The sequence below is a fragment of the Leuresthes tenuis genome, unplaced genomic scaffold, assembly GCF_036924035.1.
Source record: "Leuresthes tenuis unplaced genomic scaffold, fLeuTen1.0.hap1 SCAF_18, whole genome shotgun sequence".
NCBI lineage: Eukaryota > Metazoa > Chordata > Actinopteri > Atheriniformes > Atherinopsidae > Leuresthes > Leuresthes tenuis.
This window is the reverse complement of record NW_027325372.1, coordinates 19,896,859-19,918,020: the sequence shown is the minus strand read 5'-3', so window position 1 is coordinate 19,918,020 and position 21,162 is coordinate 19,896,859. Positions and strand designations below refer to the sequence as shown.

The following is a 21,162-nucleotide window of genomic DNA, read 5'->3' as shown; positions in this document are numbered from 1 at the left end:
CAGAAGAGGCAAAGTAGGCAGCTTGTTTTATGTCATTAATGTCCCTAATAGTACAAGATGCAATATAAGTCAGAGCTTTGGACACGTTTACTCGCTCTACATTACGAGATGACTTTGTATAAACTTTTGACTGGTACAGAACATTAAATAGTGAAATAGATATCCTGCATGATAAAATTGTCCACCTTAGATGGCTTGTTATCCCTTGATAGCACCAAAGATAAAGCCTTTTAGTGAATAAATTGCCAAATAATGTAGGAAGATGTAAATTTACATCTTGAAAAGTCAAAAAGCTGAGAGTTGGTTTAGTTGATTTTTACCACTTTGGGCCATAGCAACAAAAAGTGGAAAAATTAATCAACCTCCCAAGGGGTGGAAGAAGATGTCCACCCTTTCCAAGTCTGGTTCTGCTGAAGATCTCTACTTGTTAAGGAAGTTTTTCCTCTCTGCTGTTGCTCCCCACCCCATGAATGCTTAGGACCAAAGATCGACTCGGGGAAGATTCAGTGTGATCCATAGGTCTCCTTAGGTATGCCACTTTCATGGATTGGCATTGTATAATGAATGGCCCTGAGCTGAATCAAGATAAATTGGACTGAAGTGGATTATAACCGTGTTGAATCGGACTGCATCTCATTAGAAAAGTGCTGTAACGTCACACATGAGCTGACTGCAGTCCAGTTTCAAGTTGTAAACTCAGTAGGATTTTGCACAGTGATGAGGCCAGCAGATAGACAATTTAGAGATTGCAAACAATTTAGAGGAGCATCTTACGAATGAAAAACAACATTCATTACCAACAGAATCCAAGGAGTTAGCAGGGGAGAATGATAGGTACAGCTGGGTGTCGTCGGCATAGCAGTGATACAAGAGACCATGAGAGTGGATAATCAGGGTGGGGTGTACATTGCAAAGCAAAAGGGTCCCAACACCAAGCCTTTGGGGGACTCAGGGGGATTCTATGGGACAGGAGTGTTTTTTTTTTTTTGTCTTGACACCCTGAAAGAACTCCCTTTAGGATCCAAGAGGCTGCCTCACCTAAGACGTACACCTTTCCAAACTTTTCTGAAAGTTCTTGCTAGCTTCAAATTCAAAATAAGCAAACATTTTTATTTTAAAAGACTAAATGTATTGGCTTCAGCTTTGGATATCGTGTCTTTTGACTTATGGGGATTGCTTTTTCTTATGCTTCAGATCAAGAGCAGGACAACACCTCAAAACAGCCATGTTTTTGTCAAATTTCTATAAATACCCATCCGCCCTGCACACCTGCTTCTTTTCATTTTCTGTGCCCCACTATTTCTCTTTTTCTCTTCTGCTTAGCTACTCTCATTCTTGTCAGAGGTCTGGAAATCCTTGTGGTCATATAGTGCCTGGATCACACAACCAGATTCAGAAATATGAGTAACAGAAATATAAAAAAAGGAGAAACAAAGACATTGTAAGCTGAGTATTCAGTATTCAAAGCCTGAGCTCTATGTTAACATTTTTTCACATTCAACAGCATTATAGCATTATGCATATGACAGCAAATAAAGATGAAAACAAAGAGAGGCTAAATATAGACCAAGGTGAGGTACTGGTACTTTACTTTTTAACCTTGTTGAAACTTGAAAGCTTTCTGAAAAGACAAATCAGCCGTTACACTTCAGCAAGCAGGAGGATAAACAAAGCCAGAGACAACTCGGTTCGATCGACCACATTAAAAGGGACTAAACAATAAAAGGAGATTGCTGAAGAAAATAACCAAAGGAAGTGGCCTTTCAAGGGGGGAATTTTAAAAAAATATGTACTGCTGGAACAGTTCAGTGTATTAACATTCAATAGTAAAATGAAATTGGTGCATTAAGAGTTTTCTAACTATAATCAGAAAAATTTTAGAATCTGAGCTTTGGGAGGCTGCGACTCTTCCACAGAGAAACATAATGAAAATGGAGAGAAGACTGGAGGGGTATGAACAAAGTTCAAAGTAAAGAGAAGAGGTTTGGTTGTCAGTGAAGGATCAAAAACCCAAAAAGTTAACGCTTGTGTCATGTTAGTTTGGATGCAAAAATTGTGCCTCAAGGGCAAAAGTCAGAACTCACATTCACAAACCAGCACACACACGTTTTGACCACACAGATACTGGCTTAACTCAAACACTCCCACACACACTGACAGGCCAACGACTCCGTAACCACATTTGCATTATCTCCAACCTCTCCCAGTCGGTCAGTTTACTTTATTCATCGCCACCCATTCTCACCCTCCAACCACTCATCTCCCTTCATCCTCCCAAGGCTTTCATCATTTTGCAGCTCTTTCTGTTTTCATGTGGCATCTTCTAATCAGCTTGAAAGATTTGGGCATTTTTTCTCCACTTCTTCATTCTTGACTGACTCCACAAGCAGCTATTTCCATCCCCACTCACTGTACTTCCCCCTTACCCTGAACTAATCATTTGTTTAAAACCTCCCTTTGGCACATTGACCGATATTCAACCACTTGCTCCTCATCAGTTCCTTTTTTTTCAACAGTTGGTGAACAAAACAGGAAAAAAATGGCAGGTTTGCTTCCCTCTTCAGTGTCAGCACGTAACTCCTCTTGTCCCCGACTTCTGCATCCTCAGGCAAATCTGTCGTCACATACCTAAAGCCAAGGGAGCGGCTATGACAGCCGCTCTCCTGAATGGTCACAGCTATTGCTGCGCTGGTTAGAGGTCACAAGTCAAATAGAAAGAAAACAAAGAGAGGAAGAAGCGATAGCAAAAGGTAAACGCAAGGGAAAACAAGGAGGAGAAGCGCAGGATGCTCTCTGAGGTCCCTCTCTCCTCTCTTCCCTCCTGTCAGCAGAGAGGTGAGGGAGCTGGTTGTCATGACAGCTGTTGTCATGGCAGCTGGACTCGTTAATAAACAGGAGGAAGAAATGCCCATCCATCCAATGCAGGAAAGCTGCTGTGGCAACTGCTGATGAGATACAGCACGTATCCATGCCGACACGTGAAGCTTAATTCTGTTTTTAATTAATATTTTAGCTTTTTCAGAGCAGCCATCCCCTCGGACACTCTCAGCCAGTTTCATCCAGTGGTAGTGATGCTGCTTCAGAGTGCCGTTAAACTTAAATTTTCCTTAAAAGAATGTAAGCAAAGGGTTAGCTCTTTAAATTTCTTATGTTTGCACTGAAATAACAGCCAAGAAGTTTGCTGCCAAAGCTACAGACTTTTTAACAGGACATGATGACGTATTCAACAGGGTGTCAATACGAGCAATTTTAATTTCCTCCATACATTTCGTGTAAATGCTCTCAAAATTTAAGGTGGGTTTAAAAAAAAAAAGAAAAAGTTGATGGTTTTCTCTATATGCAAACATCAGATCAATAACACGGCAACCCTTTGAGACTTTATCATAGGCGACTCCATAGCTTTGCTTTTATTACAGGTGTAGAAACTGAGATTGCAGTTATTATGAACCTCTGAAATAATGAGATACAAACAGAGCTGATGTCACTTGTTCAATGGGTTATATTTGATAAAACACACAAAAAAAGATGTAAAAAAAAAACAAAAAACAAGCCATTAAACTAAAAAGCTGACTCCTGGAAGGGAGTTAAAACTGAAAAATCCATCACTGTGGGGGAATCCTTCTGCTCTGGCAGTGTGGCAAACCGAGGCACATCATCATAATCATCCTCCTCCTCATATGGTTTTTGACCTGGTAAACAGCATTTACAGCTCTAATCAGTCAGTTGTCCTTTTTCTTTACAGTCTCCTCTAAATCCTCAACTATTAAGTCTCTTTGCTGCCACTGTCGGTCTTTGGTTGTGATGATCCGTTTTGTTCGCCGTTCTCCAACTCCAGCTCTGCCTCATTTTCCGCTGTGGCCCCTTCCTCTTCCACCTCCTCCTCTACACCCTCCTTCCCTTCCTTCTCTCCATCCCTTCTTTTCTGCCCCTGGCCCTGTTTGTCTCTGAATACCTCCACGCCTAACATTCGGAGGTAATGAAACCTCTCGTTGCGGGGGACGAAGGCTCGGATGGATGTCTTTCCCCTCCAGCCACACAGCTGGATGGGACACTGAGGCTCTGTGGGATTACTGATAAAACAGAGAGAGATAGCAGGTGTCAGAACTAACCACAAATTAGACCATAGCTTCCAAAGATATTAAAAGGTGCACAAACAATAAAATAAATTGAAGAGCTTACTTTGGGTTTGGAATGTACTTCAGCACAGTGCTACCCATTCCTGTGGAGAGATGTTTTATAAGGATTAATAACTACAAAGTGAGTGATTTTTCCAATTTAAATCAAAAGAAAACGTGAACACGTTTGTCACATACTGAGATTTACAGCAAAATCTGATCATTATACCGCCTGCCTGAAAAGTTTTCAACAGCTGGAACTGTTCAGCTCCTTTTGTGAGGCTTTTTTGGGTCAGTGCCTTGCTCAAGGGCAGCAGCAGCCTCCGAGGAGCTTTTTACGCATTTGCTTCCCTCTGTCAGTTGTTGCCAGCGACGCCACAAACCTTCTGAGCACTAATCCGCTTATCCAGCCTCTATGGCACCGCTTCTTCTTAAATTCTGTTGGAAATATTTAGCGCCACATACCCATCTGCTTGGCCTGAGTGTGAGCGTCGTCCTCCAGCTTGCTGAGGAAGGGGTTCTCCTGCGTCAGCAGCACTTTGATGTCCTCCACACTCACTCTGATGATCCTGGAGCGAATGTACGGCTGAAGACTGTAGATGCCCTGGCAGGACGGAGATGAGAGTGCTGATCAACATAATAAATAATCATTCTTTACAGTTAGACTGCGAGTATTAAATTAATTCATTATCATGGTAATAGTTTCTCAGCTGTGTTCGTCGGCTCTGTGGCGGCGACAATAATAACAGCGAGAAGAATTTCTTGCGTGTTTAAACAAATTGAAATGTATTATAAACCTCATAAATATACAGAGTGCTGAAGCCAACAAAGTTTTGCATTCCACATCATGAGCTTCATTTGCATACAACAAACAGGATTCTGGACGTTGTGTAGCTGAGATTCAGACTCACAACTCCAGCAAAGGAACAAGTGGCTTTACACAAAACGATTTCTGCTCATCTGAGGATTATTTGAAGATCGGCTGCAACTCCCTAACAACTCTTTAAAATCCGCAGCGTGTGTTTGCGTTACCTCCTGAGCCAGCCTGAAGGCACAACCGAACTCCTCTCCATCACTGTTGCGAGACCACACCTTCACCCCTGTGTTAATGACCTAAGAAACAGACAAACAAAAAAAAACAGAATGCTGACAAACGGCTCTGCATTCAAACACAGTGATGTTTTAAAAAAAAAAAAAAAAAAAAAAAAAAGGGATTTATGGTGCTTATAATAATAAAAGATGCTGGTTAACTGTGTGGCAGGGTTTCAGGCAGGAGAACCGCAACTTTAAGCGATTTCAAATGTGAAATCCAAGTACACGTTTGGGATAAATATGCACCTCAGGGCAATTAAGCTCATTTTGTAACAATTTCATATGAAAAATATCACAGACTTCTTACACAAATGAGCATTCCTGACACTGACGCTGAAGCAGATCGTGCAGGTCGGTGCTGATTAAGCCCATTAGCTCAAAGTATGTTCCCAAAATCTGAATCTGAGTAAACGTGGAACTCGCCGTGCTTCAGCACAAGAGAAAAATCAAACGGGAACAAAGAGAAACACACGCACAGCCACCTGAGGAGGTGTTAGAGGATAGAGGACCAGAGGGATTTGGTTAAGGATGGGGTCCCATCTGTTTATGCTGCTTTTGCACCCCCCCCCCCACACACACAAGCCAAACTGATGTATTTCTGTGCTCAGATGAACAAAAGATTTTTACCAAGGGATCAATACCAGATCATTTATCTTTAGGAGCAGGGAAAACTAAAATTGATTATGGATCTGTTCCTAGTCAAATGAAAACATTCCATCGTTATCATCCAGCCTGACCCCCTCATGTGCAAGCTTGAAACCCCCCCCCCACACACACACCTTCATGCGCTCACTGTTGTTGAGCAGCACGTTGCGCAGCTCTTTGGACACCATGTACAAGTGTCTCTTCTTGCCCTCGTGGGTCCTGGTCAGCACATTGAGCTTGGGGAAGTCGGGAGACAGATTATAGAAAGATCTGGAGAAGGCAAGAAAGAACAAGGGAAAAAAAAACATTTCACTGGATTAAAATCATCAAATTAACCCTTTTTACATTCAATACACGGAGGCACTTACTGAATAGTGGTGAAGACGGGGTCATCCTCAGTTAAGAACACAAAGGGGTCTTCTTTATATCCAAACAGCCTCAACTTTTTAGAGGGCGGAGGCCTGAAAGAGACAAAACAACTTTTGTTTTGGTTTCTTTCCAGTTATCTCAGGATGGTGGCAAAATATCCCATCTGGAGGGAGGGTCAAATTTCATGTTTCTCACAGTCCAGTGATGGGTTTGAGGAGTTGCTCTTTAGCGCTGACAGTTTTTTTTTTGCTTTTTTTGTTTGTGCATTAGCTCATCAGACAAACATGACTCACCCACACACTGCATCTTGTTTAGCACCGGCCTCCTGAGCCACAGAAGCTCCTGGGGGCACCTCCTGCTCTTCCTCCCCGTCTCCTTTCCCTGCTGGGCCGCCTCCCTCCACCTCCTCCGGGGAGCCTTCGGGGAGTAGGCAGGGAGGGTCCGCTGGGGACGAGGCCGCTGGAGAACCTTCAGTCTGGGCCGCCGAGCGTGACGAAGCGTCCTTCCTCAGCTGGAGACGAAAAGGATGGGAGGGGATGAGCGGACAAAGAGGAGAAACATTTAATCCCAGCTGCCTGCGGTTAGAAAAACTGAGCAGGTACATGATGCCGAGGGGAGGGTGGAGTTGGAGGTTCAGCTGGTTTAACAGCTGTAACCACATGGGAGAATTCTGCAATCACCACCATAAAGTACGACACAAATATCAATCGTCCTTTAAATAACGAGTGCGTCTGTGGGAAGTACCTTGGGAAATCTTTTGTTCCAGGGCATCGGTGCCTTCTTCACCAGCACAGCCACAAAGAAACCTCCAGTGTTCTGGTGATGTGGCAAAATCCTCATGCTGGCATTAAAATACAAACACACAGACGCATGAGTCCTAGCTTTGAGTTTTATGATGCCACCTACTGTGGGAACAAGCAAAGAGTTTTTAAAAAAAAAAAAAATCAGCATTAAATAGCAAGTGCTTTGACAGTGTGGAGCAACAGCTCCCTCTGCTGGCAAACATCAGGTCAGACAGCGCACTGATGCAGAAGGGTAGAAATGACATCATCCTGCACAGTCAGAGTGTGGGTTTATGTGTGTGGGAAATCAGAACATTTCTCTGATATCAAGAGAACAAAATAAAAAAGGGAAACCGCCAAAACTCTTCAGTTCTAAGAAAAAAGCATCTCTTCATAGAAGTGAAAAAAGGTTTTGAGTGTTATGCTAAATAATGCAAAAGGGATTTTCACTCGTTTGCGTGCCTACCATCTCTCCAAATGCATGCTGGCCACTTTCGCCGGGTCTGTAGGGGGAAACATGGTGGGACGGATTTGGGTGCGCCGGCTGCTCGGGACCTCGGACCAGTCCGAGTACCACTGGCCCTCTTTGGTCATCAGCTGGAGAGAGAAGTGCACGATCGGACCGTGTGGAAGCTGAGCGACAAAACCCGGCAATAACGAGCAGTTCTAGAATCAAGTTTGCCGTACCTTCCAGGAAGTGACACCAGGCATCCACTTCAGTCCTGGCAGGTCTGCCGACGCATCAGCCAGCTCCAAGGCTCCTGCAAATGTGGACGGGGTAGAACATTTCTATTAAAAGTGAAGGAAGTTTGTGAGAAATCAAGGAATTACATAAGACAAATGCAAAATGGGTTAGTAGGCAACTGACAGGTTGTGACTAATCCTACATCTTTCATATTAGATTTAGCAGATTATTTTATCCACAGCGACTCCCATGTGAGGAGCACAGAGCTGTGGCTGCACTGAATGAGCCAGCCTTTAAGCTCAGAGAAAAGGGAAGAAAAAGACTGATAGAAATCCTCACTCACAGTTACTGAACCCACGTATTGATAAGTCACATGAAACACAATAAGTCACACAGAAACATCAGATTTATGCTGCGAGTTGTGGTGCAGGACTTTAAACGTCTTCCGGAAACAAGGGCTCGCCATCACATTAAGTCTTTCGGTCATTCGCCAAAGTCATTACTATGAAATGGATAATAACAAACTGAAGTTCGGTTCACACAAAGTCATCACAGTATTTTCCATATCCCGCAACCATGCGAGTGGGTTCGTTACCTTCACTCTTCTCCAGCAGAGCAGCTATAACAGCCTCGTCCTCTATGGGGTTGAGTGAACAGGTGGAGTAGACCATCCTTCCTCCGACTGCCAGCTGCTCGACGCCACGCACTGCGATACGCAGCTGGAGCCTGTTGAACACACGCCGCACACTCTAATGCTGCCTCCTCTTTTGAAAGCAGCCCCAACACAACACAGTCCCTGCCCTTGTCCAGTCGGTCTGGTTTAATCGCACGGGCCCGCAAATTCCTGCGCTGCCTCGCTCTCACTCACTCACTCACCCGTGGAGGTGCAGGCTGTTGCTGGTCGTCCACTTCTTCCACACGTCTATGTTCTTTCTCATGGTCCCGTCGCCGCTGCAGAACACAGAGCAGGGCTGGTCAGACACGCCTCTCACAGAGGAAAAGAAACGCCTGAAGCGCAAACTGAACGCTGCGCAGTTTTGTTTCGGCCGCATGTGGAAGGATGCTAAAATGTCTTCTCCAGCGGGTACACCAGAGCTTATCACCAATTTCCCTCTTCACTTTTTTTTTTTTTTTAGGCAGCTCCCAAAGGCAAACTCTCCTTAATTCTACTAATCAGTGACGCAGACACAAGACAAGAAAGCTTCATCTGCAGACCTGCAGGGCACGTCACACAAGACGCGGTCGTAGAAGAGGACGTCCTTTTTGCCCTCCGAGGCGATTTGAAGCGTGGGAATGCAGGAGGCGTCGTGGTTGACCACCATGATGCAGGGGCTGTTGAGACGCTTGGCCTGGTGCACAAGCAAGTAGCAGCGCTTGTTGTCCACGTCGTTGGCAATCACAAAGCCCTCTGAAGGGTGGAGGCGAGGATTAAAAGAAAGAAAGAAATCACATGCTGTTAATGCCGGGACATTTGGAGGGGGGGGGTTAAACTCATTTTGTTTGAAATGACTTTACCTGGAAATGGCACGTCCATGTCTGAGTGAAGCATCTCAATCAGCTGAGCCGTCTTTGACCCTGGAGCCGCACACAAGTCCAAGATCTGCAAAGAAAACCGAGTCAGAAGAAAAAAAAATGCAAAAAGTGCTGTTTGAGCCACTATGATCAACTGTTAAAAGCTCTGCTTTTACCTTGTGGTGCGGCTCGATCTTCAGGAGCAGCGGAGGGATCATGCTGACAGCTTCCTGGCGGCTGATGTTACCCTGCGAGGACAAACAAACGATGCTTCATTTTTATGACCGACTGAGCTCGGGTCGTCCGAAGAAGTTTTGGTGGATGCTTCAACAACTTTTTGTGCACCTGGTCCCGACTTCTCCTCCTCTCCCTGTGGTGAGCACACTGCTAATGGGCCACAGGTGCGTTGGCTGACTGGCAGAGTAAAAGTTTGTGTTTGGTTGTTTTTTGTTTTTTTTTAAGCTAGCTCAATGGCTCCAGTCCTTCACTTTCTTTTAAAATCCAAATCGCTTTAAGAAACTGCATTTCTAAACAGTCTGTGGCTGCACTTATTGACATCGCTGTTTCAGCATTTATAGATCCCGCTTGGAACAGCATTTATAAATCCTGTTTCTATGACTGCTCTAAAGTACCCGTCAGCTTTTGGAAACCATTTGGAGTTTCTGTAGAGACCTAGCGTGCGGGGTGACAGTTTACCTTGTTTTTGCTCATTCAGGAGGTAGACATGTTGTCTTTTGTTTCCTTTTATATCAGTAGGTAAAGTTATGGTTATAAGACTGGGCAGGTCTGATATTTTGTGATTTTATGCCTTTTGCTTGCTGGAAGCTGGTGCTCCTTGGGAGCTCAAAGCTAATATTTTTCACATTGCACCAGGGCGTCTTCTTATATATATATATACATACATATATATATATATATGTATGTATGTGTGAGTGACCACTCCTGGCATTTTGTATTCTTTGTTGATTCAACTGATTCCTTGTCATTGTTTTCTTTTCAAATCTTCCTTTTGTGTTGCATTGTACTCACAGACTCAGTCTCGCTGACCAGAAATTGGTGAAACTTCTCCAGCAGAGGAGACTTCCTAATGATCTTCCTGCTCATGTTGGTGTGCCAGGCCTGCTCATCAGGATACCTGGAGAAAAGACACACTGTCACCACGTGCTGACTTTTCCATTCAAGTCTGTGCATTTCAGGCAAATGTGAACTGTGCTACCAGCTGAGAGGCTGCGGAGCGTCGATCTTCTGGCCATCAATTTCAAGCTCCTGAATGTCCTTGAAGTATTTGTCCTTCAGGCAGTGCAGGATCTCCTTGGCATGGCTGGAACATGGCGCAAAGGAGGAAAAATTAACTTTTTTTATTTATTTTTTATAAACAAGGCAGCAGCGTTCCAAGATGACTGAAACAAAGCCACTTTCCTCCTTACGAACATATACTTTTTACAGTCAACAGGCTGCAAAAACAGCACACACATGAGCAGACTTATTCATGCCTCACCCTTTGAAATGAGGCTTGCCATTGTCTGATGATCAATCAATCAGGGCATTGTACAAATTCTGTTCAAAAGCATGAAAAGTGGGAATTCAAAGATGCCGGGGTAATGAGTTATCTCAAGGACTCAAAAAAAACATCCAAAATGACGATCTATGGGTTCCGAGCCCTGGTCAGTTAAAGGGTACATACATTTGACAATCTCTTACATAGTGAGGAGCATGAACAAAACAAAGTATGACTCAAAGTTCTGAATCTGTCCAGCTCACCTCTTGTATCCAGTGATGCGAATGGTTGCTGGCAGCGGTTCCCTCATTGCCTCCATAAATTGTGTAAACTCTCCCTCAGGCACCAGGCCTTGCTCTTTGTAGTAGTGCTCAAACAGTTTGTTCTCCTTAACAATGTCAGCATAGCCAGCTCCCCAGCCCTGGAACACATGGATGCATGGTTGTTAGCGTGGTTACAGCTCTGCTTTATGACAACCTTCTGAGTGGGGGATGATGCTACTCGAAATGTCTTCTTTCTGATCGTTTTTTTTTTTTTTTTTAATTCCCTAAGCATTGAATACACAACTAATGCCTTTCAGTGAATGTGTTGAATGCACTCTGATAAGTTTGGAGGCTCCTATATGGGTAACACAAGCCCACATTATCGTATGGCCATTTTATATTAACACATTTCAACTGAAGGTCGGATAAATGTGGAAAAACAAACATGCCATGCATGTCATGCATCTTAAAGAGTGACATATGGTGTTCACACATGGATTTGAAAACACCCGGTAGCTAACAGCAAACCTTCCCAAAGTTGCAGATGAGTTCCAGCCGAATGTTTTCTCAAAAATGTCTACTTAAAACGACCTGCATGAAATGCCACTATAACCGGCTCCCTTCTTTTTCATTAACTATAAATATCGGTTTTTGTTTGGCCTGACCAAGCTATTAACATTAGCAGTTTTCGCTACAGCAGGAGTGTGACTCTTACAGCGTTGTCTCTGTTATCCCTGCCAGCATTCTGGTTTTTCTGCCTCTGTCTGCTTCTTTTCCCCATGTTGGAATTGCAGAGAACCCTGGAGAAAATTCTGAAGAACAACTTGGCGGCTGGACGTGGAGAAGAGAGTCCAAAACACGGACAAACTACGAGTCTGTTGGGCGTTTTGAACATGAATTGCTCTGCTGTGTATTATCAGAACGTGTTGCCTCTGACGCACGTGAATCAGGACCTGTCGAGGTGGCCACAAAGTTTGCCTGAAATGTGAAAAAAAAATTTTAGTTCGGTTAGTTCGGCCATTTGTTATGAAATTTGAAATAGTATCAAACCTAAATATATTTTTAGTAGCTTAAGTGTAATGTGATATTACGCCTATGAATAGAACTTATTCAAAGATGACACTAGATTTGAAACATTTTTACCTTTAGGTAGGATTAACACAGGCAGAAATCAAATACTTTTTTTTAACCTTAACGTAATTAAAATGAATAATTGAATTTTGAGTGTTTAGTGCTTCATCATTATCATTATTATTATGATTGAAACACAGCTCACAGATGTCATAGAGCACATAGACATATATACACATACATATACACATAGACATAAAGATATGTATAGAGATCTTTATAATGTCTATGGATATACATGCATATATATCTATGATAGAGCACACCACCAATCAGAACCAGGGGGGCCTTGGATGCACACTTACAAAAAATAACTTTAAAAAAGCTTTATTGAACAACATAAGTACAGCATAAGACAGGATGCAAAAATAACAATCAGCAGTTTTTTTAGACCATCTATGGTCTATCAAGACACAAATGGCAGAAACCAATAAAAAAACATGGAAATTTTGTCTATTTTCATAGAAAGCCAACGGTAAACGTCTCATCAAAGTAGACTCACGAGGACAGTTAAAAAAAAGCTCAAGATCAACAATAGTAATATCCCCGTTATTCTATATCAGTGAGGTACGTTGAGAAAAACTGTGAGCGAAAAGCATTTCCCATACTGTAATGCTTGTTTGTGAAAGTTGTTAAGTTTTAAAGGATTTTTTGCCTCTTTAAAGTCACATCGAAGCAAGAAATCAATCACTTGTTAAAAACTTTGTTTGGAATGTGACACCACATAGAATGAGATTGAGAAAGACATTCTTTCAACTATTTAACTCTAAAGGCAGCAACAGCAGGTTTAAAGTCTACGGCTTTTGAACCCCCCATTCTCGTCACACTTGACCAGCTGTGACTTACATAAATAATGGTTTTGTGTTTCCAAAAAAAACTTGAATATGATAGAGTTAGACCTCTTTGAAACTTTGGGGGACAAAAACAAAGAATGACAAGGGTAAATGAGTCTCGACAAGCCTTTTGTTTTAGAAAAAGGAATGCGGCCCAGTAAAGGCAGATCTCGGCTAAGTCAGTGGTTCGAAGTAGTCAAAGGCCTTAAAGAAATCTAAAAACTAAATAAATATATTATGAGGGATTAGTGAGTTATGATCAAGCATGTCTAAGACTAAATGGGTGTGGTTTTATATATATATATATATTCATATGTCTGCCTTTAATGAACGCAGACTGAATTTCTTTAATTATTTTTCCAAGCTCATCTATAATTAACATGTGCTACAGGTTTGTAATGGGTCTCCAGTTGTCTAAAAACCTTTCCTCCTTATTTGGTTTTGGTATTAATCAATTCAATGTCATGTCTCATTGTTGTTGACAGAATAGATTATTTCAGTCCAAAAGTACTGTGACATCATCAGTGTCTGGAGACTCTCCACGAAGCATTTGGAACATCTCTTTATCTGGTTCATAAATTTTTTCAGTTTTCAGTGTTTGGTCCTGAATTCTATCATAAAAAAGCTTCACAGTCATTTCTAGAAAAACTGGATCTATAAAGAGAACTGTTAAAAACATGCGATGTGATTATCTATCTTGTCCTGATCTTCACATGAACAGTTTTCAATAAAGAGTTTATTAATAGCCATTTGGACCCGCCCTCTTCGACCCATCTGGCCTTTCGAGGGAATGAATGCACCTTTAGCTTTTTCAGTGTAAAGCTCATCAAGTTTGGTCTGTAACTGATATCTCATTGTTTCTGTCTTCTCAAATTTGCACCACTCCTATCTATTTATAGAAGTTGAATCATGAAGCAATATGACCTGGTTGAATAGCAACAGAATTCTATAACAGAAAGCGGTGCTTCTTAAAAGGCTGCTGTTGAATTTCCGATGAAGACGTCTTGGTTCTGGTTGTTCATCGCTTGTGGTAGCAGAAAGAGTAATAGCACAATGGTCTGTTAGAAGACAAGGGAATCTATCTTGCCATTCATCTGGGACAACATTAACTCTATCAGTATAGTAGCTACTTCTCCAGACATCAATCATGGTGCCTAAACTGTAAATCAAGCTCTTCCTTTTTGCCTGGCTGTTAAAGCCATAAATATTCACCAAAATGTTAGAGTTATTCATTTCTACAATAACAGAAAGTCAGTGACCTTCATTATAACTTTTACGCTCAATAACTTTGCCATCCTTTCGTCAACGAAAGGAAAGAAAGTGACATTAGAATAGCTTAAACAATCCTTACAGCTGGTGCGTTCGAATTAAGTCATGTAAATTAACAACTGCCAAGACTAAGAAAGTTAAATTTTTAAGGCTCAATGCCTTAATTATGCATTATGGGTCAAGAAGCAAAGAGAACCAAACATCTACTTTCTTCAGTCAAAAGCATTGCTCCTCAAAATTGCTTAAATACATGTGAAAACTGTAACCACAAGCCTCCGAGGTTGAAAATACCTTACTATTTATATGTTGTGAAGGAGGAAGTGATGTTTTATGGCAAAAATAAGGACAATTTATTTTATTCTTTCTTAATAACTTGAAGCTGAAGAAAAACAAGCGACATATGAAAGTAATAAAGCTATGACACATTTCCCCATCAAGTCAAAGTGTTCAAAGTGAAAACTCTTAAACCATTACAACAGTATTGTGCATTACATTATATGTGACATCTAAATACAGCAGTTCGTTTAGAATTTAAAAACGAAGAAAGACCGTTTTTCACAACACAAAAACGCTGTAGATAACAAATTTGGTCCTTCACACTTTCCTGACTAACGCCGTGATACGACTGCACTACGTCGGTAACGAGACTTCAGCGAGGGCGCGCTTCTTCCGCCGCGTGGACGCGGTGGTGTTAGTGGTGGAGCGGGTGACAGACCTCGACGTAGCACCATGCCAGAAATCTCACCCTCGTAGTCCGGATATTTATTTGTCTTCTAAGGATTTGGGCTTTATTATTTGAGTATACTGTCTGCTCGTCGTCACATGCTAGCTGTGTGAAGTCCTACTCTTAGCCAACTCCAGCCATAATTGCCGTTGAACATACAAAGGTGATCAAAATATTATGAAACCGCTCAAAATGCAGAGATTTACCCATAACACAATGATAGCTAAAGAGATCTGATTTAGCTGACCACTGACCAGTAGAGCCTGCAGAAAGTCCGCCTGTTTACTCCACAATTTTTTTACACGCCCTCTTGATTCCACACCCACTAAATAAGGAAATATTGGATGATAAATTAATATTGTTAGTAGAAGCAGTTGACAACGGATAGAGCCGAATATTGTCTTGTTTTTTTTTGTTTTTTTTACTTATTTCCTACTCAATAAACTAACACTTGTTTCTGTCGCCGAATAAGCGAGTGTGTTGTTAATAAATATTTATCAGCGACACGAGACAACCCAAAATAACGTTGAATAACGCTGATGCAAAACTGAGCCCTGTGATTGGTTAAAAAAAACTGTCACCATACCGCTTCAAATCTGATTGGACAGAATCAGTCGCGTGCATGTAAACAGTCTATGGTGTACTGGAGCATGGGCGTATAAATCCTCGCGATATTAAAAGCTATTCATACTATTTTGTTTGTGTATAAAGTGGTAGCATTAAGCTCCCCTCCGCAATGGACTCATTACTCTCCTCGCTCTTCTCCTCGGAGGACAGGGAGCTGTACATTTTGGACTGCTTGGCTCACTTAATGATTTTCTTTGCAGCGTGCACTTTCGTTAGCTTGCTCTTTGAAAACGTCCCGTACGGACGATATGCTACGAGCAAATACGGGTTTCCAGTTAATGTCAAGTTTGCCTGGTTCGTCCAGGAGTTGCCCTCGTTCTTGGTGCCCTTTTGTTTGGTAGTTTGGGCGTCCTCCGCTAAAACGTCTCTATTACCAAACCGGCTTCTCATTGCCATGTTTATTTGCCACTATTTCCAGAGGTAGGTAGCCACAATCAGGTATCACTGGGAGATATTCACCTGTTTTGTCGTTTATGTTCAGCTAATATTACAGATTGGCGCATCGTTGTCAGTACCCGCAGTTTCTGTAAGAGGGAGTTTAACCTCTCCCCCAAAAGTAAGCTGAGAAGAAGTTATAATGTCAAAGAGTCATTGCATTTCTGTGTGTCTGAGGGGGGCACACACAAAAAACTCTATTTGAAATAATGTATATTTGTTAAAGAGCATTTCTCTTTCTCTCTCTCTTTTCTACAGAGCTATCATTTATCCATTTTTAATCCGAGGTGGAAAATCTACACCATTCGTCTCATTTTTCCTGGCCTTTGTTTTTTGCCTCTACAATGGCTTCATGCAGGTCAGATATCTGAGCCATTATGCTGAGTACCCTGCAGACTGGGTTACAAGCCCGTGCTTCATCACTGGTAGGCGCTCAGTCTCTTCTGTTAGGAAACTGAAACTGGACTTTTTATTTGGTGTGTTAAGGTCACTACAGCATTCCTTAGAAAAAAATCCCTGGGTAAAGGATATTGAACTAATCAGAAAGAAAGATGCAGGCTTCTTACAGAGCGGAGTCTCCCTTCTTATGCAAGTCCCTTTCTCTTTGAATAAATCCCTTTGTCTTTAATACCAACTTTCTATCACGTTTTTAGCCTGATAGTCAGACAATTCAATGACCTGAACCCTGGCTGACATAATCGCAGCGTTTCTTTAGCCCCACTTTGTCCACAGAAGTCCAGAATCTCTCTCAGCTCATACAATGATTACTAAGGACAAACAACTGCATTGTTGTCATTAACAAACTGAAATGATTTCTCTTGACATAGACAGCTCATAGGTAGCTCCCTGGGCTTAAAAAAATACTGTTTTTTTTTAAAGTTGTATGCTGTGGGATGCAATATTTCAAGATTCTTTTGTGACGACTGGATGTGGATTACTAATTGAGTCGATAGAAGAAAGTTGGATTGAAAGCTTCACTTTGTTTATTCATACAGCACTTTTTAAGCATAAGTGCAACCCAAAAAATGGATGTTACGCCAGCTCTTTATAGCTTGTTTGTTACTTTGTGGCTCTTGTGCGAATATTAAATATGAAAAGACTGATTTGTAAAGCATTTATATGTGGGGAATACTGACCTTCGTTATTTTCATTGTTGAGCGGTGATAACGATTATCTCACTGTTGTAGAGCACACACACACCCTGCATTATGGCAGGCGGATGGATAAGATAGAAAGACTGTAATCACCAGGGTATCTGATCCCCACTCTCTTATATTTGATAAATCTGAGTCCTTGCTGATAACCCACAGTGAAAAACCCCTAAACCAAGTAAATCCTTTACAGCAAATCTCACCGCTCTCCTCGTGTTCCCCTGTGCACGTTGACGAATGCAATGTATTTATTTCATTTAAGAAAATGAAGCTGTCCTGCCTGGCTTTTTTTTTTCTGTCAAATCTCCAGCTGAGGCAGCTTCCACTTTGTCTCCAGGGTCTGTTTTGTGGTTGGTTGGATGGCTGATAAATTTACACTCTGACCACATCCTGAGGAACCTGAGAAAGCCCGGTGAGACTGGCTACAAGATTCCCAAAGGTGAGGCCTTTCTCTCAGTCCTGCACCTCCACAGTCCAACAGATATTTAGCCTTTGGATATTTGCATGAAATGAGGAATATGTGTGGCTACAGTGTTGGGAGCGTCTGGCCGGGATGCAGCTGTGCATGCTTCTTTGTCAACGAGCAGCGTCACCAAAAGCTTAGAGGATTTACCACCAACATTTTACATTTTGTTGCTACTTTTTAGGTTCATTCTGATCATTTTCTTTCCAGCCCTGGGTTGAAAGTAATCACATCACGGCACTGAACACGAAGATCTTTGGACAATAGCTGTTAACATACCAGTGTGGTGTCACAATTACGCTACACACAGAATAACAGGTTGTCACTAATTGTCTTTTTCTCCAAGCTACGCACTCTGTGCACCCTCTCATCAGGGTACGAAGAGGCAGACTCTAAAAATGGTTCAGCTTGGAGTGCGTTTGGTTTTTCTGTTGCTGACACAGACAGAAAAAAAAGCTGCACAGTGTTGATAGTAATCGTGTTGGAAAGGGAAGCCAGCCTACATTGGAACGTGTGCGATATATATATATATATATATATATATATATATATATATATATGAGCACGAGCACGCCAGTCTGACTCGGTTTTCATCCTGAAAGAGCATCCAGCTGGAAAACAAGTTAAGAATGCCAAATTTCTGTTTAAAAGTACCTGAAGTCTAAGACAAAAAAACAGTGGGGGAGGGAAAAAAGATGGTTGTGGTTTTACGGAGGCAGGTAAGCCATTGCTGGCAGTTTTAAGTCTTTTCATTCAACTAAACTAATTTGCTGCTTATATGCTGTTCCCTACAAATGAAGGAGGTACATTGTGCATGTATGCATCTTTTTCTCGAGAGAGAGGTGAGAGATAAACAAATCCAACTCTCAGACGTTGTCTGACTTGGAAAAAAAACAATTATTTGTGATGTTTCCGTAATATATCTTCACCCGGAAGAGGAAAATATAGCCTTATGAAGTTCTAGTGTTAGAATATAGGAAATAATCCCCAGATGCCCGGCTTTTGAATGCAGTGCGAAAGTGTTTAATGATCATTCAGCCCAGCGTCGGATGACTTTGCATTAGTGTTTATTCCAGCTTTGTTGGGCGTCCATGGTTACAGATGCAGGAAATGAAATGGTTCATTTTCCGGAGGATCCTGTGGACACAGTTCACTTATGCGGCTCCCAGAAAACCGTACTTCTCAAACTGGTCCAACACAGCCATCATCTTATGTTAGAGGCTCGTCTCATAGGAGTTTGGTGGTTGTTATTGGACCGGTTTTTGATACACTGAAGCCCCACAGCTTTGGAAAACCGCATAACAATGGGCATGTTGATGGGTTATTGTGTTAGCCCAAACAAAATGGGTCAAAAATCTAACTTCTAAAAACCGGACGAAAGGCCTTTGCACTCCAAGTCTGTATTTTTTCATCCATCATCCATTGCACTAAGTCCGATGCATTTTATGACTCTATCTGTTGCGTATGTTCGCACTGCGAGGCAAATTCATTTCCAATCCGGAGCTGTTTCGCGCAATAACCGGCCACAACCTGTCTCTGTTTCCATGTCTCTGCCTGTACAGTGGCTCTGAGGGGTCAAACATCTTTCAAAAAGCACTTGACTGATGCGAGAAAAGAAATGCAGGAAATTCAAACCTGTTTCCAAAAACTTTAAAATCACTGAGTAAATATGTCTGGCATAGTGTGTCTTATTCTGTTTTTTTATTTATTTTTTTTTTGGGGGGGGGGGGGGGGGGGGGGTCCCAGGACATAAAAATCCAAACTCGTTGTGTAAAGGCTTTAACGCAGCTCGACGTGTGAGAAAGTAAGTGAAAACCAGCACGCTGAATTAGTTGCAGACACTTCAAACGTTTCCAGACTGCAGAGCTGCTCTGATTAAATTCCTGATCTGATCACTGCGCTGTCGTCTTGGTCCACATCAGCTTAAAGACAACAGCTGTGCAGTGAATTCAGCTGTATGATGATCCCCCAGGGCGAAAGTTGAAAGCAGCAGAATGTCTCCAACATTTTCTCACAGGGTCCACGGGGTCGTGTTCGGTCAATAGCTCGATTCCCCTTCCGTGCATTTGTAACCATCGCTAAACCCTAAATTGAAATCTGGGTGTGCTTTGAATATGCTTGAGTCAACTTGCATTTCCAGCAAGATGAAAACCAGGCTAAACCTATCAAAGCAGGTGAGGTCTTTTTTTTTTTTTAGTGTATGACCTTTACCGTGTGGAAATGGATGAACAATAAGTAAGATGTGACATAGAGGGAGGCATGATTGATAAGGTTTTGATTGGCTGATGGCCTCGAGACCGAGCTGTATAGCTCTACAGCTTTTTATTCATCAAATTAAGCTAAATGACTCGGTATGTAATCATAACACGTTCACAGAAGGATTCTCCTCAGATGAGAACAATAGTCTTAACTCCTGCTGCTGCAACAATCCCTCCTGAACCCGAAAGGAAAATAAAACATGGAAGGTGGGGCCTAGAGGAAGCTGTGAGCTTTGTCGATCCAAACCAACTTCCTAAATCCACCCAGTAATGTGTGTTCCAGAGTTAAATGTTTGCATTGTGATTGGATGATAGGCAGACCTGCCCTGATTTCATTTTCCTCCGTGTCATAGGTGGAATGTTTGAGTACGTTTCTGGGGCCAACTTCTTAGGAGAGATAACAGAATGGGTGGGCTTCGCTCTAGCTGGCCACTCTGTTCACAGTTCAGCTTTCGCCATTTTTACCACAGTGGTCCTCTCCAGCAGGGCTGTGGCCCACCACAAGTAAGAATAACAACACACACACACACACACACTCTGCAAGAAGGTTTTCCTGGGGTGCATGTGTACGTTCTAAGGAAAACGTCCTCCCTTTTTCCTTGCTCTGCAGATGGTACCTTGCTAAGTTTGAGGACTACCCAAAAAGCAGGAGGGCGCTGATTCCCTTTCTGTTCTAGAAAGCACCAGAAAGTCAATGGAAGCTTGAGAAGGTATCGTATACGTTTACGGCAACAGTGTCGTTCTTTTTCTAACCTGAAAATTAGAAATCCAGTCTGTGCGAGTGAGGACTTTCCATGAATAATGTGATCTGCCTTAACTTCAGTGTTTCTCAAAAGTCATTTTAGACAGAAGTACAACAATCTCATCACATTTAAAAAAATATATATATATATACATATGTCTTTCAAGAAATAAATTCATAGACAAACCAAACTGACACTGGCTTTCATTCAAATAAAACTAGACACCCAGAGACGGTGTGCAGGTCCATATATGAGAGGTTTATAACTCAGCCGTTGTGACTCCTCATTTCTCTCTTTCCCAGTGGAGGCCTGTTTGCAACACTAGAAGGACCCAACATTCTTTTTTTTTTAATTTAAATGTTCCATCCATCCATCCATTTTCTATACCCGCTTAATTTGTCGGTCGAGTCGCGGGGGGGCTGGAGCCTATCCCAGCAGTCATCGGGCGAGAGGCGGGGTACACCCTGGACAGGTCTTTTTAAATGTTTTTTAATTCAAAAGAAATGTATTTAATCATGCTCTTATACACACGGTTTCATTAATAAAAGTGAAAAATGATGTCCTTGT

General features: G+C 42.1%; 2 protein-coding genes across 2 annotated transcripts; one reads left to right on the top strand and one right to left on the bottom strand.

The window, feature by feature from the left end:
* Positions 1-3,428: 3,428 nt before the first annotated feature.
* Positions 3,429-11,909, bottom strand: nsun2 (NOP2/Sun RNA methyltransferase 2). Its single transcript, XM_072370495.1, has 19 exons — positions 11,677-11,909; positions 10,962-11,119; positions 10,417-10,521; positions 10,230-10,335; positions 9,377-9,448; positions 9,204-9,288; positions 8,904-9,096; positions 8,565-8,639; positions 8,284-8,414; positions 7,691-7,764; positions 7,470-7,600; positions 6,966-7,062; positions 6,515-6,732; positions 6,221-6,313; positions 5,987-6,122; positions 5,148-5,228; positions 4,581-4,719; positions 4,180-4,219; positions 3,429-4,070 (listed from the first exon to the last, which is right to left on the bottom strand). The coding sequence occupies exons 1-19, from the start codon at positions 11,854-11,856 to the stop codon at positions 3,764-3,766; spliced, it is 2,421 nt and encodes an 806-aa protein (XP_072226596.1). The 5' UTR covers positions 11,857-11,909; the 3' UTR covers positions 3,429-3,763.
* Positions 11,910-15,568: 3,659 nt separating this feature from the next.
* Positions 15,569-20,945, top strand: srd5a1 (steroid-5-alpha-reductase, alpha polypeptide 1 (3-oxo-5 alpha-steroid delta 4-dehydrogenase alpha 1)). Its single transcript, XM_072370664.1, has 6 exons — positions 15,569-15,965; positions 16,239-16,405; positions 17,469-17,570; positions 20,206-20,356; positions 20,463-20,562; positions 20,898-20,945. The coding sequence occupies exons 1-5, from the start codon at positions 15,655-15,657 to the stop codon at positions 20,527-20,529; spliced, it is 798 nt and encodes a 265-aa protein (XP_072226765.1). The 5' UTR covers positions 15,569-15,654; the 3' UTR covers positions 20,530-20,562; positions 20,898-20,945.
* Positions 20,946-21,162: the final 217 nt, after the last annotated feature.

What these genes read in the sequence shown, in the direction of transcription:
- srd5a1 (XM_072370664.1), top strand. Translation starts at nt 15,655, where the DNA reads ATGGACTCATTACTCTCCTCGCTCTTCTCCTCGGAGGACAGGGAGCTG. An exon ending in AAGCCCGTGCTTCATCACTG is followed by an intron (nt 16,406 to 17,468) that starts GTAGGCGCTCAG and finishes CTTTGTCTCCAG; the next exon opens with GGTCTGTTTTGTGGTTGGTT. An exon ending in TGGCTACAAGATTCCCAAAG is followed by an intron (nt 17,571 to 20,205) that starts GTGAGGCCTTTC and finishes TCCGTGTCATAG; the next exon opens with GTGGAATGTTTGAGTACGTT.
- nsun2 (XM_072370495.1), bottom strand. Translation starts at nt 11,856, where the DNA reads ATGTTCAAAACGCCCAACAGACTCGTAGTTTGTCCGTGTTTTGGACTC. An exon ending in TCTGCTGGAGAAGAGTGAAG is followed by an intron (nt 7,765 to 8,283) that starts GTAACGAACCCA and finishes CCACATTTGCAG; the next exon opens with GAGCCTTGGAGCTGGCTGAT. An exon ending in CACTCAGGCCAAGCAGATGG is followed by an intron (nt 4,220 to 4,580) that starts GTATGTGGCGCT and finishes ATCTCTCCACAG; the next exon opens with GAATGGGTAGCACTGTGCTG.